This window comes from Cricetulus griseus (assembly GCF_003668045.3).
Source record: "Cricetulus griseus strain 17A/GY chromosome 1 unlocalized genomic scaffold, alternate assembly CriGri-PICRH-1.0 chr1_1, whole genome shotgun sequence".
In the NCBI taxonomy this organism is placed as follows: domain Eukaryota; kingdom Metazoa; phylum Chordata; class Mammalia; order Rodentia; family Cricetidae; genus Cricetulus; species Cricetulus griseus.
Genome location: NW_023276807.1, coordinates 86,076,418 through 86,093,615, shown reverse-complemented (window position 1 = coordinate 86,093,615; position 17,198 = coordinate 86,076,418). Strand labels below are relative to the sequence as shown.

The 17,198-nt window shown below is 47.2% G+C and overlaps 1 protein-coding gene and 1 long non-coding RNA gene across 4 annotated transcripts in view; one reads left to right on the top strand and one right to left on the bottom strand.

Annotated features, from left to right (window-relative positions):
- Positions 1–779: 779 nt before the first annotated feature.
- On the top strand, positions 780–16,595 carry LOC118239669. 2 transcript variants are annotated; one of them, XR_004772432.1, is made up of 3 exons: positions 780–1,653; positions 13,500–13,644; positions 14,530–16,595. It is a non-coding gene; the product is annotated as an uncharacterized LOC118239669 (long non-coding RNA). The 2 variants fall into 2 exon arrangements; XR_004772431.1 differs by having other exon boundaries at positions 786–1,653; positions 13,500–13,609.
- LOC118238834 overlaps positions 10,402–17,198 on the bottom strand; it is a 33,795-nt gene continuing 26,998 nt past the window's right edge. For both annotated transcript variants that reach the window (XM_035452882.1, XM_035452883.1), the window contains 4 exons: positions 12,548–12,617; positions 12,201–12,314; positions 11,272–11,367; positions 10,402–10,760 (listed from right to left, as the gene is read on the bottom strand). In XM_035452882.1, the coding sequence (XP_035308773.1) occupies positions 11,297–11,367; positions 12,201–12,314; positions 12,548–12,617 (255 nt within the window). In that variant the 3' untranslated portion in view covers positions 10,402–10,760; positions 11,272–11,296. The remainder of the gene's footprint in view (positions 10,761–11,271; positions 11,368–12,200; positions 12,315–12,547; positions 12,618–17,198) is intronic.

The window sequence follows — 17,198 nt, the reverse complement described above, 5'->3', positions numbered from 1 at the left end:
CACAGAGGCCTCCAGAAATGAACCCAAAGGGCTGGGGATGTAGCTCAATGGTAGAGCACTTGGCAAACAAGATCAAAGTCTGGGTTCAACCCCAGCAGGGAGCCAGGGAAGACAGCTGTGAAGAAGTATGTCTGGAAGGCAGAAGGGCCTGGCCCTGTATGATGATGGGCAGGGAACTGCAAGGGCTCCTTGCTTGCATTCTCATGTCTCCAGTCTTCCCAGAAGAGGACAGTCCTGTTTTCTGTGTGTAGAGAAGACAGCTCTGAAGGGAAGTTCTTCAGAGGGCAACCAGGGGATTCTGTGACCTGCATTAAGGGAGAAGAGGAAACCGCAGAGAGAAAGGGCCTCCTGCTTACACTGTTTTCTTAGATGCTATAAGGGGCCATGTTTGGGATAGCATGTCTTAACCTTCTCAATGACATCTCAGTGAAGAACAAACAGAAACTCCTAATGCTTTCTGTGGAAGAAGAACACAGTGGCAAAGGCCTGGACCCGACAGAAGTTACACTGTGGCACAACTCCATAACCAGTGCAAATGTGGTTACAGTGTCCTGTTTAAGAGATTGTCATGATGATGCTGTGTCCTGAAACTCAGTTATGACATCCTGGATCCATGTTTCTGTTTTGAATTATTCTAAGTTTTATTTATTTTATTTTGTGTGTGAGTATTTTGCCTGTATGCATATGTATGCAACACATATGTCCCTGGTGTCCACAGAGGGCATTGGATGCCCCTGGGACTGGAGTTACAGAGAGTTGAGAGCCACCACATGGGTACTGGGAACCAAACCCAGGCCCTCTGCAGAAGCAGAAAGTGCTCTTAATCACTGAGCCATCTCCCCAACTCCTGTGTTTGCCTTTTCAAAGTAATCTTGGACCCCCAGAAGTCATAATTGCTAGAGAGAAGGGTCTGAATCATTTACATTGAGAGTCCATCCCCTGCTTCCTCCTCAGGCTGCCATCTGCCCTTCCTCCCTTGATGAAGCCTCTGATTACTCAGAGGAGCCCAGCAGTTTCTAGGGAAACCATCTTCTTCTCCAGGGACAGGGATGGAGCACAGAACCAAGTAGGCTCTGCAGGCCTGGCTATCAGAGGGACTCTGATGGCTCATCTCCAGCAAACCTCAGCATTGTGCTTGAGACAGTATCTTATGAGTAGTCCAGGCTGGACTGAAAGTTTCAATCCTCCTGCCTCATGATCCTTGGTGCTGGGATCACAGACCAGCATCACCAGGAATTCTGGGATATAGACTGTCTCTCTGGGAGATGGCTTGCTGAGTCCAACTCCTAGGGAATTTGCCATTTTGGCCAAGTAAAAGGAAATCTCAGGCAGAAACATCCTTTTCTATATGGCAACATCTGAGGAACACAGCCTGTGCCTTCCACCTTGACACAAAGCATAACTCTCTTGGTCTGCTGCTCTTTTGCCTCTTGACCATGCTTTCAGGCCATATCTGGGCAACCCTGGACAGCAATCAGCATTCACAGCTTGCCCAGAATGATCTAAATTGGTTCACTGTACCCCTAAATGGTCCCACTTCCAAAGGATGAACTTATTTTATAGTCTCCCTTCTTTTCTCTAGAACACCTTTGCAGACTATCTGTATGGAAAACAGAGGAAATTTGGAGATAACTTGGAACACTCAATTGAAAGGTTAGTATGAGCAAGAGACACGAAGACGGGACTTGGAGGGAATGTAGTGTAGTGTGGGTCCTGGAAGGAATGTAATAACTGTCTTAGTTAGCATTCTGTCGCTGTGGAGAGACACCACGACCAAGGCAACTTGTGAAAGAAAGCATTTAAATGGTGGCTTGCTTAGTGTTTCAGAGGATTGGTTCATGATCTTTGGGGTGGGAAGCATGGTGGCAGGCATGGTGCTGGAGCAGTAGCTAAGAGCTTACATCTTAATCACAAGATGAAGGCAGAGAGAAAGTGAGACTGGCCCTGGTGTGGACTTTTGAAATCTCAAACTTTATGCCCAGTGTCACACATCCTCCAACAAGTCCACACCTTGTAACAATAAGTCTTTCCACCAAGTCACCCGAGCCCTGCTGCCATGTGGGTGCTTTCTGCCAGGCCACCCAATCTCCTCCCCCCACCCCCCCCACCCGCTGCCACGTTAAGGTCCCAAGTAACACACAGAGACTTATATTAGGTACAAATGCTGCTTGGCCAATGACTAGGATTTCTCATCTGCTAGCTCAGTCTTAATTATCATAAATCTATATATTTTATAAGACTTATCTTATTGGCCGCCAGCGGCAAGCATCCTGTCTTTCCGGACTCACATGGTGACTCTGCACATTTTTCTACCTTTCCCAGAATCCTCCTTGACTCCTAGTCCCACCTATCTTATTTTCTTATTGGCCAACAGTACTTTATTTATCAACCAATAAGACAATCATATACACAGAAGGACCTCCCCCATCAACACCTCCTAATCCTTCCTAAGTAGTTCCATCAACTGGAAACCAAACATTCACATTATATGAGTCTCTCTGGGGGCCATTCCCATTCAAAGCACCACAGGACCTTTGTACCCCAAATTCCATTCTCCCTTCTATAGTGACAGCCTCTATGTTTAGTTCAATGTCACACCCTTACATTTTCTGTCTGTCTCCTGGGATGTGTGTGGGATCAAACTCTTACACTTTCTGTCTGTCCTCTGTGATGTGAGTGGGGTCACACCCTTACACTTTCTGTCTCCTGGGATGTGTGTGGGGTCACACCCTAACACTTTCTGTCTCCTGGGATGTGTGTGGGATCAGACTCTTACACTTTCGGTCTGTCCTCTGCGATGTGAGTGGGGTCACACCCTTACACTTTCTGTCTCCTGGGATGTGAGTGGGTTTTTATTTGTTGTTTTTTTGCTTTCCAGAAATTATCTATGTGGCCCAGGCTGGCCTTGAATTTGAGATCCTCCACAGAGCAAGGATTACTAACATGTACCAACCATATCTATCCTTTGTTTCTCATTTATATAGGAATGTGAGTGATCTCAGATAGTTACAGGCAGGGTCAGCTACTAGAAATAGTGGAACAAAGAAACCTACAAGGCTGCGGTCCCTGATACCATCATGCTACCTGCCAGCCACAGGCTGCCTATGCCTTCCTGTTTATGGAAGAAACAAACTTTTATTAGATCTTAAGGAGGATCCTATTATTCAGGATCTTTAAGAAGTCAAACCCACTTCCTTACATTTTCAGCTTTAGTGAAGTCTGAACATGCATCCAGCTCTCTAGAAAGAAGCTGATAAAAAGAGACATTGAAAATACAGATGGCTTATAGCCAAGAGTACATTCTGCTCTTGTAATTCAGTTTCCAGCACCCATATTAGGCAGCTTGTGACTACTTGTAACTCCAGCTTTGGGGGATTGGAGATCCTCTTCTTGCCTCCGAGGGTGCATGCGTGCACACACACCCACCACATAATCAAAAATAAAATAAATTGGACTAGGCATTGTGGTATACACTTTTTTTTATTTGAATTAGAAACAAGATTGTTTTACATGACAATCCCAGTTCCCTTCTCCCTCCCCTCCTCCCCTACCAACCCCCCCTAACTAAAACTCTACCTATCACATATCCTTTCTGCTCCCTCTGGATGGTGAGGCCTTCTGTAGGGTGTCATCAGAGTCTATCATATCCTTTGGGATAGGGCCTGGGCCTACCCCCGTGTGTCTTGGCTCAGGGAGTATTCCTCTATGTGTAATGGGCTCCCAAAGTCCACACCTGTGCTAGGGATAAGTACTGAACTACTACAGGAGATCCTGTAGATTTCCAAGGTCTCCTCTCTGAAACCCATGTTCCTCGGGTCTGGATCAGTCCCATGCTGGTATCCCAGCTATCAGTCTGGGGACCAAGAGCTCCTCGATGTTCAGGTCAGCTGTTTCTGTGGGTTTCACCAGCCTGGTCTGGACTCCTTTGCTCTTCACTCATCCTTCTCTGCAACTGGATTCCAGTTCAGTTCAGTGATTAGTTATGAGTGTCGGCTTCTACTTCCACCAGCTGCTGGATGAGGGCTATCGGGTGGCATATAAGTCAGTCATCAATCTCATTATCAGGGGAGGGCATTTAAGGTAGCCTCTCCTCTGATGCTAAGATTGTTAGCTGGTGTCATCTTTGTAGGTCTCCAGACATTTCCCTAGTGCTTGATTTCTCTGTAAACCTAAAATGTCTCCTTCTATTATGGTATCTCGATTCTTGTTATCTTCTATTCTTTGCCATTCTGACAGGAGTAAGATGGCATCTCAGAATTGTTTTGATTTGTATTTCCCTGATGGCTAAGGATGTTGAACACTTTCTTATGTGTCTTTCAGCCATTTTAAATTCCTCTATTGAGAATTGTCTATTTAGTTCTGTACCCCACTTTTTAATTGGATTGTTTGGTGTTTTGGAGACTAGCTTCTTGAGTTCTTTGTATATTTTGGAGATCAGCCCTCTGTCAGATGTGGGGTTGGTGAATATCTTTTCCCAGTCTGTGGGCTGCCATTTTGTCTTGCTGACTATGTCCTTTGCCTTACAGAAGCTTCTCAGTTCCAGGAGGTCCCATTTATCAATTGTTGACCTCAGTGTCTGTGCTACTGGTGTAATGTTCAGGAAGCAGTCTCCTGTACCAATTAATTCAAGGGTATTTCCCACTTTATCTTCTAATAGGTTCAGTGTGGCTGGATTTATGTTGAGGTCTTTGATCCATTTTGACTTAAGTTTTGTGCATGGTGATAGGCTTGCAGTCTTCTACATGTCCGAATCCAGTTATGCCAGCACCATTTGTTGAAGATGTTCTCTTTGTTCCACCGTATAAAGAAGTATACACTTTTAATGCCAGTATTCGGGAAACAGAAACAAGCAGATAACTGTGAATTTAAGATTAGCCTGGTTTATACAGTGAGTTCCAGGCTAGCCAAGACTTTAATCAATCAATCAATCAATCAATGTAAATAAGTAAAATAAATGATCAAGTAGGTTATTTTAAAAGAAAGAAAGGGACTTGAATCTAGGGATATAACTCAGTTGTTATAATGCTTACCTGGAATGCAGATTCCCCAAGTCCCATCTCCCTGAACTGCACACACCAGGTGTGATGACACAGACCTGTAATCCCAGTACTGGGGAGAGGGACACAAGGGGATTGAAAGCTGAAGTACATGGGGAATCTGAGGACTGCATAAGACACTGTCCCAAAACAAAACACATGGTATTGTGTGATGGCTCAGTTGATAAAGGCACTAGCTTCCCAACAATACAAGGACAATGACCTGAGTTTGATTCTTGAATCTATGTAAATATGGAAGAAGAAACTCCTCAAAGCTGTCATCCAACGTCCACACGTGTCCAGTGGCATACTTGTATCTAAAGTCACACACACACACACACACACACACACACACACACACACACACACTAAAATTTTAAATAGTGACTAGCTTTTCTGTTAACAAAGGTAGAGGAGAGAGGGCTGGAGAGCTGTCTCAGCAGTTAAGAAGAGCACTGGCTGCTCTTCCAGAGGATCCTGCTCAATTCCCAGCACCCACATGGCAGTTCACAACTGTCTGTAATTCCAGTTTCAGCGGATCTGACACCTTCACCCCAATGCACATAAAATAAAGTTTAAAAAATCAAAATAAAATAAAGGTAGATGGAAGTTGTTGGTGGTTAAAATGAGAAATGTACCTATGGTACCCAAGACACTCATACATTGCCTTGTATGCATGCGATGGCACTCGGGGCTGTCCTGGACTCAGAGAGGAGAGAAGGTAGCATATCTCCTTGGACTGCATCCATGGTGTCAGCTGACTTCCAGAACCTTCTTCATCTCTGGTCTTGGTCAGTGATGGCTGTGAAGAGACACCATGACCAAGGCAACTCTTAAAAAGAAAGCATTCAACTAGGGCTTCTTACAGTTGCAGAGGTTTAGTTCATTTCATCATGGCAGCCCACAGGCAGGCAGAAGTAGCTGGAAGTTCTACATCTGAATCCAGAGGCAGCAGGAAGAGAGAGATGCTGACTGGGCCTGGCTTAGGCTTTTGAAACCTCAAAACCCACCCCCAATGACACACTTCCTTTAATAAGGTCACACCTTCCAGGTGTTGAAATTACAGTTGACATGGCTTGACAATAGTTCCTTTCAAGCCTCAGGGTGGTTTGGCAATAAGTCTACAGATTCAGCCCTGTGGATGGTTTCAGTGAAGCCAGCGGTAACAAATTAAGAGGAGGTCCTTCTCTAACCTCAATCACTTGTCAATTGCACGGTTCTCCTTTCCCTAGGTTCTTGTCATCCACAGATGTATTTAGGGCATTTCACATGAAAAGTCAGATTTCTGCTTAATTTTTAGTAGCCCAGGCTGGCCTCAACTCAAGTTCTTCCTGCCTCATCCTCCTGTGAGCTGGGATGACAGTGCCTGGTAACTGTGGTTTGGATTCTCAAAGGCAACAGAGAGGAGATGCTCCCAGTGAGGGGCATGTTGGTTGGGGGTTCTGACAGCAGTGCCATCATACCTTTGACTTGTCCAAGCTAGTGATGAACATGAGTTCTTACTACATTCGGAAGTGAAAGTACCTGCTGTGTGCCAGTCCCAAGAGGGCCACACGGGTGCCATGGACCATTTTGAGACATTTATAACAGAGTGTGAGAGAAAATCACTTTGGAGGAAGGTCTGCATGCATGTGTGCATACATAGGACAGCCCGAGCCTGCATGTGGTGCACTCTTACAGTGCTGGCACTCAGGAGGCTGAGGCAGGAGGTTTGAAAATTCAAGGTCAGCTTAGGCTATATGGTCTTAGAAAGAGGAGCAAGAGGAACAGGAGACAGAAAGAAGGAGAGAGAGAGAGAGAGAGAGAGAGAGAGAGAGAGAGAGAGAGGAGTAAGAGGTGGTGAGGGTACTCTGCCTGCCCCAGTGAAAACCTCAGCAGGACTTGGAGTTAATTATGCTGTCACTCTTGGAAACTACCCTAGCATCTCAGTCCCTCTGAGGAGTGACCACTGTCCCTAAGTAGGCTGTTGGGACTACTTAGTAATCAGAACTCTAGGTTGATTTGGTGCTTTGTCTGCCTTTTCTCATGGTGTCTGAGGAAGGAGGCGTGCTCGCCTTAAACCACACCCCTCACCCCTGCTCTCAGCCTTTCCCAAGCAGCAGGTCCCGGCCTGGGGTGGGGGGTGGTGGTGAGCAAAGCCAGAAGGGGGCTCTTGCCTCCAGGCATCAGAACAGCCTGGATGGAAGGTTGGTCAGAGAGATCCTGTGCTGAGATCTCATGGGTGCCCTGGCTGTTCCCACCAGATTTCTCTCTGTGTGTCTCTGTCTCTGTCTCTGTCTCTGTCTCTATCTCTGTCTCTCTCTCCTCTCTCTCTCTCTCTCTCTCTCTCTCTCTCTCTCTCTCTCTCTCTGTGTGTGTGTGTGTGTGTGTGTGTGTGTGTGTGTGTATCTGTCTGTCTGTCTCAGTGCTTTCCAGTGTGCTGTCTGTCACACAGAGTGCAGTCCCAAGAACCCAAAGATCACACCATTTCCTTTATGCTGAGGTCACCAGAGTTTAAATGTCCCCACAATGAGAACTTTGGAAGCTTTCCATTGACACCCCCTTCCCTGCCCTTGGAGGAGGGTAGCCACTTCTCTTTCTGACTGGGTTCTTCCCTCCATCTCTAGCTGGTGACTCTGGACTTGGTCACGAGGCCCTCAACTGCAGAGAACAATGACGGGCCTCTGAAGGCCTTGCTCTCTAGGCCCCAGGGGGGACACTGGTGACACTTGAGTTTCACTTCTCTTCCTGATCAAATCCTCTCAACTACTTCACAGCTCTCAGGGTGGCTGGGGAAGGACCAAGGGTCCTCAGACCTAAACTAGACATTTGCTGAGTTCCCCCAAATACATTTTTGCATCCAGTATTTCCTCAAAATCAAAGTGAGTTTGTGGAGACAGAGAGCCTCGCTTTATCACCCTGTTGTAATACCCGGCCGGTGCCTGGAAGGATAGGAATATTCCAGGAAGGTTAAGGGATGTGCAGTTTTTTCCAGGAGAGGGAGAAAACCAAGGAAGACTTCTTGGAGAAAGTGGTCTTTGAGCAAGGCTTCACACCTGTGGAGGTCAAGGGCCAATATTCAGGAGTGTGGACAGCTAAAAGGCTCCCAGGAGGGAACTGGGCTGTATCTAGCACAGCTCTTATGGGTCTTAGGGAATTGTCTTAGTGGCATTTCCATTTCCGTGAAGACACAGATCAGATCACTCCAGAAAAGAGGGAGTGGTGCAGTGCTGAAGGGGTTTCCATGGATACTCCAGAGCTGTGGCTAAAGCGCCACCCAGGCCAGCGGAGCCCACTCTCTGCAAGGAACCTTGCAGCTGGACCTGCCCCAGAGCGTTTCTGGAAAGATGTGTGAAGGACTGGCCCCAGAGGCTGCTTGTGGGAAGGAGTGCTGCTGGCTGTGTGCAGAGTGGGGAGGGGGTGGGTTTGAGGCATGGATACAGCTCCTACCCTGATGCATTGGGCACTTTCTCCCCGCCTCTCCCATGCCCCAGGCTGCTCCAGCACCTCTTGGTTCTTCTTGGATGGTTCTTTCCTCCTCTCTGAGTGGGTCCAAATTCCCTAAGCCTGTTTAAAAAGAAGGCGGGGGGGGGGGGCATTCCAGAACTCTCCTGTTCTTGGGGAGCAAGAGATGGGCAAGAAGTTTACAGATTCATCCATTCTGATGTGTCCAGTGAAGCCCACATTTACTAAAGGGTTAAGGGGCCCTCTCTTACCCACAATTCACTTGTCAAATGCAGTTTTTATTACCTTGTGTTTTGTTTCTGTTCCACACTTACCTGGCTCACCCAGCTCTCAAAGGCCTCCACATTAAATAAACCTAACTCCCCAGCCTTGTAGCAACCCAAGAGAGTGGTGCCCAGAGGCTAGAGCAGGAAGAACCTCCTGGGTAGGGCAGGGGGGAGGGGGGATTTTGTGGGTACCTCGAGGCAGCCACATGAAAAGGTGCAAATTCCCCTGTTGCCACAACTCTCTGAAGGCTCAAACCCCTCTGAGCCAGTGAGTGGCCTCAGCTTTTGGCTTGGAACTGAGCTGCCTACACCTCAACCCAAGGAATGCAAAGCAGGAATGTGCTACTAAATGAGCTACTCCCCATTCCCCAAATACCAAGCCTGATGGGCAGTACTTGCCAAGGTCTGTGGTACAGACAATTCAGTCATGGCCAATTTCAGACTACCAGTGTGTAGTCCCCAAACCAAAAGAGGAATTGGGTCTGTGATGAGTACTGGCTTCAGAGGATGCTAGGGAACCTGTGTCCTCCCGAGGCCCACAATCAGGGGTAAGCAGGCTTGGCCTTAATTCTGTCAACTGAAGTCCTCTAAGAAGAAGCCAACTTCTGTGTCTCACCTTCGGACTTGTGCACAGCACACACGTTGTCTTTTCCCTGAGAGTCTTTGACATTTACTAAATTTTGTATATTTTTAGCCAGCTAATTTACTGTTGTTGCCTACACACACACACACACACACACACACACACACACACACACACACACAAAACAAGGGCTAAAAGAAACAAGAATTTTTATTATTTTACCTGCCCTAATAGCAGTAAGGCAGAGAAGGGTCGGAAGAAGGGCCCCTGTGGAAAACTGGGCAGCCTTCACAATATTTTGCAAAAAGGCATGTCATTATTTGCTTTGTTTGTTTTTGAACCTGGCTTTTACTGTGTAGCCCGGGCTGGTCCTCTGCATCTACCTCTCTGTGCTGTGGTTGCAGACACACCACTATACCCTGCTGATACTGTTACAGTAACATTCTGAAAAGCCAGTGTTCTAGCAAGATTGCTTTTCCGAATGCTCAGTCTTCCCACATGTGTTAGGGCCCACTATAGCAAGGGGTGTGTGTGTGTGTGTGTGTGTGTGTGTGTGTGTGTGTGTGTGTGTGTGTTGCCTTCCCTGATTTTAACATGCCTCATTATTAACCAGTGAAACAGGGGTGCTGGTGGTAGTCTGGGAGATCTCCGACAGACTCAGATATTGGGGAAAGACAGTAAGAGGAAAAGGTGAACGTAATAGCTTTATTGAAACAAACAGCACCCTTGAGGAGTGCTGGGTTCCCCCTTCCCCCTATTGGTCCTTTTTAGATACCCACCCCCATGCCTTCCCAACATCTCTCCTCAGGATGTTTTCTGGGAACCAGAAGCTGCAGTCTTAGAGGGGTCGGCCCTTGCTTTCTCTGTTGGCCTAGGTCCCTCTAAGTTCCCTCAATGCTCCCTAAAAAAGAAAATGATGCTTAGTGACACAAAGAAGTTTAGCACATACAGGTTTTATTTAGTATTTACTGAAGAGTTCTTTACAATTACCCACACAGAAATGTTCACCATACCTCATACACAAGAGGGGAAAGCCAAGTGACATGAGCCCCCTCCCAGGCCTGGCCCGCTCTGCAGCCGCCCCCCCCCCACACACACACAGTGCAGAAGCTGCTCTTGTAAGAGGCCCTGCTCTCTTATGAGCTTCCCCCATCTGCTGACACCCCAGTTTGTAACATCTGATGTGTACACCCAGGCAAGGGCAGCCACAGCAGCCTCGGGCTTACACAGGCATGAAACGACAGATCCCAGAGAGCATGGAATGTGCCGGGGTATTTAGTCCTTGAAGGCAATAGTGCTCACATACTCCCACTTTAGAGGTGGCTACGGAAGGTTTGAGAACATTCCCTAGCCCAGGAACCCAATCCTCCTGTCTCTTCCTCCTTTCCACTGTCTTGTTTTGGTCCCAGCACAGAGAAGCCCCATGGTTTACTATAAAGAGCAGAAGAGAAAGGGTGGTTATTCCACGTTTCCCCACAGGCTTAGCTATAGTCAGGCATCACTTCATGCCTGTGTAGTGAAGGAAACAAGAAAAAAAAAAAAAAAAAAAAAAAAAAAAGAGGACATGACTGCTCCTGGGTGTGGTACAGGAGAAGGGTTACTATAGATGAGAGGGAGACACAACCAGAGGCAGGGACATCTGGGAGAGTCCAGAGTGGACATGACTGTCTTAGGGTTTCTATTGCTGTGAAGAGACACCATGACTACAGCAACTCTTTTTATTTATTTATGTTAGAAACAAGCTTGTTTTACATGTCAATCCCTCACCCTCCCCTCCTCCCCTGCCCCCCATCCCACCCCCTTTCTGCTCCCCAGGGAGGGTGAGACTTTCCATGGGGGGGTCTTCAAAGTCTGTCATATCATTTGGAGCAGGGCCTAGGCCCTCCCCCGTGACCATAGCAACTCTTATAAAGAAAATGTTTAATTGGGATGGCTCACTTACAGTTCAGAGGCTTAGTCCGTTATCATCATGGCAGAACACGGTGGCATGCAGGCAGACATGGTGCTGCAGAAGGAGTTGAAAGTCCTACATCTTGATCTGTAGGCAACAGGAAGTGGACTGAATTAGACTTAAGTTGAACATAGGAGACCTCAAAGTCTGCCCCGGAAGTGACACACTTCCACCAACTAAGCCATGCCTATTTCAACAAGATCACACTTCCTAATAGCGCCACTCCCTATGAGCGTTTGGGAACCAACTGCATTCAAATTATTACAGTGACCCTGAACTGGGCCACATGAAGAGAGGGGAGAGCCAGGAGAGTAAAGGGTGGACCAGGTAACCAAAACGGCTGGATTATATAGGGAAGAGCCTCATGGGAAGGCAGCCCAGTCCCTTGGCTGGGGAGTTATGCCAGCCATACCCTCTAACAGGTAGAGACTAGGGGACACTAGTAGAACCTGGCAGCCAGGTACATTTTGATATGTTAAATCGACCCCTCCATTAGCCCTTTGTCCCAGGTTTGAGACCTAACATGTGGCAGTGCCATGACTCTGACACAGAAAATTCCAAGCAGGTTCAGGTATTGGGAGCCCAGTAGCCAGCTGATAATGGACTCTGGGGGCTCTGATCTAATCTAATCTCCTGTTGGATTCATGTTATGATGGCATATTATGGGGTATCTTGGAAAGGGCATGCTCTCAGTCACCTAGAAGACATAGGTGACTGCGAGCATGCCCTGGGAAGATTCATCTCACCACTATTAGATCACAGAGGCTTCCCCACTAGAGGGCATCAGGCACACCTTACATCCTATCTGTAGTCCCTTCCCCAAACGATAAACGCCTAGCATGTGGCAGCTCCCAGGTAGGATGGGACAAGAGAGCTCCCTAAATTCCTGTGTAGGTGTCCTACCCAGTACCTTTACTAACCTCCAAACTCAGAGACCTCTCCGCTCAGAGATCCTTTTCCCTCTTGAGTCCATAATGTAAGCAAATGCCTTCTTTCTTCAGTTGCTGTTGACTCTCCACCACGCCTGGGTTTCCCTACTTGGAGTGACCAGTGTTACTAATGGACCAGATACCTGAAATATAGCTCAGGACCGGTCTGTGGGAAACCAGCACTCTGCTAGGCTTGTTTTCCTCCTTATCTCACAGTCCCTTGCCCCTTCTCCACTGTCTGCTTCCTAGCCAAAATGTGTCGAGCAGCCTCTGTCGCATACACACCTGTGGCAATGATTTCCACCCCAGCAAGGTCAAAAGCAACAGATCCAGCTGACCTGGACTGAAACCTCCGAGATCATGAGCCCACATGTCTCCTTCTTCCGGGAAGTCTGACCACTTAGGCAGCTGTGGTGGAAAGAAGAAAGAATGATGGAGTATTTGGAGCCACATTTGTTCTTTGCTCTGGGAGAATGTGAAATGGTGCTGTCAGGACTTGGCAGCTCCTCCACTGTTAAACAGAATTATTACACGACCCAGCCACTTTCCTCCTAGATGCACAGCTGGGAGAGCTGAAAACCTTTATCCATCCAAACAGAATACCCACAAAAGCACCACTTATAATAGGTAGAAAGTGGAAGCAACTCAAGTCTTCAACAGGCAAGCATGTAAACAAAACACAGTATCTTTATGCAACAGACCATAGGCCATTTAGCCCTAGACCAATAGAACATTCAACTACAGAAAAGAGTGAATACTGGCACATGAGACACCATGGACAAACATTGAGGTGATCCTTAGTAAAAGATACAGCCTTGGAGGGGTCTACACTGAATGGCTTCATTTATATGTACTGTCCAAATATGCAAACCTAGAAGAAACAGATTAGTGGTTTTGAGGTGTTGGGTGGGTACAATAGGGATGAATTTCATCCTGTGGTCTAAATGGACTGTCCCCCGCCACACACACACATAACCCAAAAATTCTAATAAGCAATGTGATAGTGTCAAGAAGTTGGGTCTTTTTTAGAACGTATTTTTAATTGTGTGTATTCATATTAATCAGTGCATGAGTGTAAGTGATGAAGGAGGCCAGAAGAGGGTATTGGATCACCTGGAGCTAGAGTTACAGGCGAAGGAGAGCCACTCATTGTGGGAGCTGGGAACCTAACTCCCGTCCTCTGCAAGAGCAGTATGTGCTCTTAAGCACTGAGCCCAATAAGCCAGATCTTTGGGGAGTGATGAAGTAATGAGTTCTCCATCACTAATGGAATTAATGCTCTTACTGCAGATGCTGAAGTCACTGCCCAAGCTCTCCTTCTCTTTCTGGTTCTCTACCATGTGATCAAGAGGAACCAGGTTGGAAGCAAAGAGCAAGCCTTCACCAGACCAAATCTTCAGGTACCCCGATCTTAGACCTCCTAGCCTTCAGAAGTGTGAGTCAATTTTCTCTTCATTCATCACTGCAGCTATGCTGCTCTACAGTGATAGAAGCGACGGACTGCTGATTAACCCCTGGGGAGTGGTGGCTCATTCTTATAATCTATCACTGGAGGATCTGGGGGCAGGAACTGCTTCGTTCACCGCTAACCAGGGCAACAGCAACACTGTGAGAGCCTGCCTCAAAACAAACAAGTTCTGAACTTAGTGGACGGTTGCACAACATTGTAAACATACCCCAAACTACAGAAAGACATGTTTTCTTGGTTCTAGATGGTTCAGAACTGGCTGTAAAGATCAGGATGGCTTTAACTTGTGGCGATCCCTGCTTCTGCCTCCAAATGCTGGGATCATGGGCATGTACCGTTACACCCAGTTAGAATTCCATACTTCAAAAGAGTCATTTTATGTTATGAGAATTATAATTCAATTTTCAAGCATCACTTTCTTTTTTAAAGAAAAGGAATAAATTGGTTCTTTAAAAAAAAGGAAGTGATGTCTTCTGGGATAATGAAAATGTAGCTATTTGCCAACCGGTGAACACCCCTGTTGGCTGGCAGGGCAGCAGCAGGGGGCACAAAGACTGAGTTTTTCAAAATTACCGTCTGCATGATCTACATCAGCTCATGAAAGCAGGGCTTGTTTCCATGGTCTCACCTCCACTCACCGGTCATATTTTGATGTGCTAAATTACAGGCCCCAGGACTGGCCTTTAATTACAGAGTGCTTTAACAGGGTTTGCTGGCAAATACCAGAGGACCATGGAAGCCACTGGTGAAGAACGGCACCCTTTTATTTACTCTCCACCGTGGCTTCTAAAATGCAGTCAGTATCCTGAAGTGTTTGTTTATCTTTATCTCTCTTACTCATTCCATCTCCAGGTGATCATTGGCCGCCTTCCAGCTGCATTTTACTCCTTCACATGGAGAAAGCCCTTCTTTTCCACCTACTCTTTCTTCCATCCTGGACTCTGGGGAACCAGAAGTCAGCACCCTGGCAAACTGATGAAGGACAGCAAATATCTCAAAGGCAATCACCACTTCTGCTCCCTATGGCATGGGTGGATGGAAGGAGAAATTAGCACAAAAAAAAATGTGCACACCCCAAGCTAAAAGTGACCTGGTACCTAACTTACAGGAAAACAGCCAGAAACCTGGGTAAGGCAGGCAAGAGCCTGTACCCCTGAACTCATTGCTCCCATCCTATCTGCACTAACTCTGCTCCACCCTGGGCATTTCCACACCTCTCCACTTTCACTTCAAACACCCACCAAATGTTAGCCTCTCTGAAGCCCTTTCTGGCTCAATTCCCACATCAGCACAGATCCCATTCATCTGGGATCTCTTTGTTCATACTCAGCCCACCTTGGTCCACCACTTGACACCAGCTGTGTGTGTGTGTGTGTGTGTGTGTGTGTGTGTGTGTGTGTCCATGCCCTCCCATTAGTGCAACTCTTGTAAGTAGAATGACAATTTCACTTTTGTATGCCCCAGAACCTCACAGCAAACGCTCAACCAACATTTGAACCTATTTTGAGTTGCTCCTCTGCATCTGAGCCATTCAGAACCTGTTGTCTGGGACCTCTCCATTGATGTGAAGTTGCTCTGAATTTATCTGCTCCTGAACAGGATGCTTCAGAACAAATGGAGTTTGATCAGTTGTACAAGATGTCCATATTTACCAAGTACCATGCCAAGAGCATAAGATATTACAAAGAACAAAATGGCATGGGTGCTGCCCTCAAGAGACTACTAATCCAATATTGGAAAGACAAGACACAACACACCTAGTACAACCAGGAGGGAAAGCTGGCAGTCTGTGGTTCACCTGCCTCCTAAAGAGAAGAGGAGCAGGGCCCATTGGAGGCCTTTATTTTTCTGTGCATCCAGTTGGAGTCTGATACTTGATTTGAAGGAAGGAGTTGGGGAAGTCCACCATGAAAAGTGAAAGCTACTTGTCTGTCTCCTTCAAATGGTAGAAACTGGCTGGGGAGCATCACTTAATTGCCTGCTTTCTTTGGACCTTGTGGGTGTGTTGGGAGGAGCAGGCTGAGCAACAAGGGTTCATGTGGCTCTCAAGAGGAAAGAGGCCTCAGCTTGCCTTTAAGCCGACAGAGCAGCATGGTAGCTAGGAGGCTGCTGGGTGATGAGGAACACTCAGAGCTGTACTCCCAGCCCCCTGGCCTCTCCATTCTTGATCTTAATTCTGACCTGACCCTTGGTGGCACCTGAACTGTGGAACCATGCTCTTTGAGTTTACTGGGCATTAACACTGTGTGTTTGGAAGACAAAACACAGTAAAGACTTGTGTGTGCAGAGGAGAGCTGATCTGATACCAGGGGCAAGAGCAGGTCCCTTTCAAACATGTGCTTTACGGCTTCCTCTCTACACTCTCTCTCACCTACGTGCTCTCTCTGCCTCTCTATGGGGACTGGCCATGGCGGTTAGCCATTATCCCTGTTCCTCTCCTCTTCTCTCTTACTCTCCCTACTCTGCCGGGCCCTTATAATAAACTAGTTATTATGTCTCATGTCTCAGCATTTCTCTTTTCTTCTTTTTAAACAAAAGAATAACATTTGGCGCCTGGACATGGAAAGGCTCTGTCCTTGCACCTTCTCCCAAGGCCCGCTGGCGGGCACGTGGTAAGGCAAGGGTACCCTTACACTCGGATCAACAACCCACACACTACATCTCACCGGTAACTAAGGATCTCTGGAACTCACTCATCTGCTTGTTCGCTGCAATCCGGTGAGATACCCATAACTTTTCCCATGGGGCAGACCCAGCACTGCATTTTGGAGTTCACTCTGGGTACATTTTTCAGTTTCGGACTGCTGAGCCTCTTTCGGGCTTTCTGCCGGGTGCTCTCAGACAGAGCAATCTGTGCCATTTTTGGCCTTGCCCACGGGAAATACATTTTACGGGATCTTTCAGTTACTGCCAGCGAGTAGGTAAATGAGCAGAGTTCTGCCTCCCAGTGGGAACTTTCTTTCACCTGGGAATGTCCCTCATTGTTCTGTTTGTTCTATCTCTGACTGTGTTTCTTCTTGGTTGGCAATGTCTACTTGAGACGCTCTGAGAGTTTTTTGTGTTTGCTGGTTTTCATTTTTCCACATGAATGAGGTTTGAAACTTTTCTGGCAATTGAGAATGTGCTTACGGGGCCACCATCTCGGCCATGTGGGCTAACCTGGGGGCCGCCATCTTGGTCATATTGTTAGACCCCCGGAAAACTCAGATATCTAGGGTCCCAGGCCACGACCTCGGTCAGTCACCCCAATCACCAGGCAGATTCGAGAGCTTGCTGCAAACTGCATGAGGCTTTAATGTAATTTAACGAGCTAACCCCATGTTAGCTCGGGTCTTTTCATCCACCCGCCATGGCAAATGGCTGGAAAAGACAGCTCCTAGGGGCTCCCGAGAGATCTTGTAAGGCAGCGTAAGGGGAGTGTCTAAGGGTACGCACAGGCTCACGATTGGGCACAGGCTCACGATTGGTGTGCCTCCAGGCTTGGAGGGCTTGCCCTGTGTTGATTGGTCAATTGGTTGTTA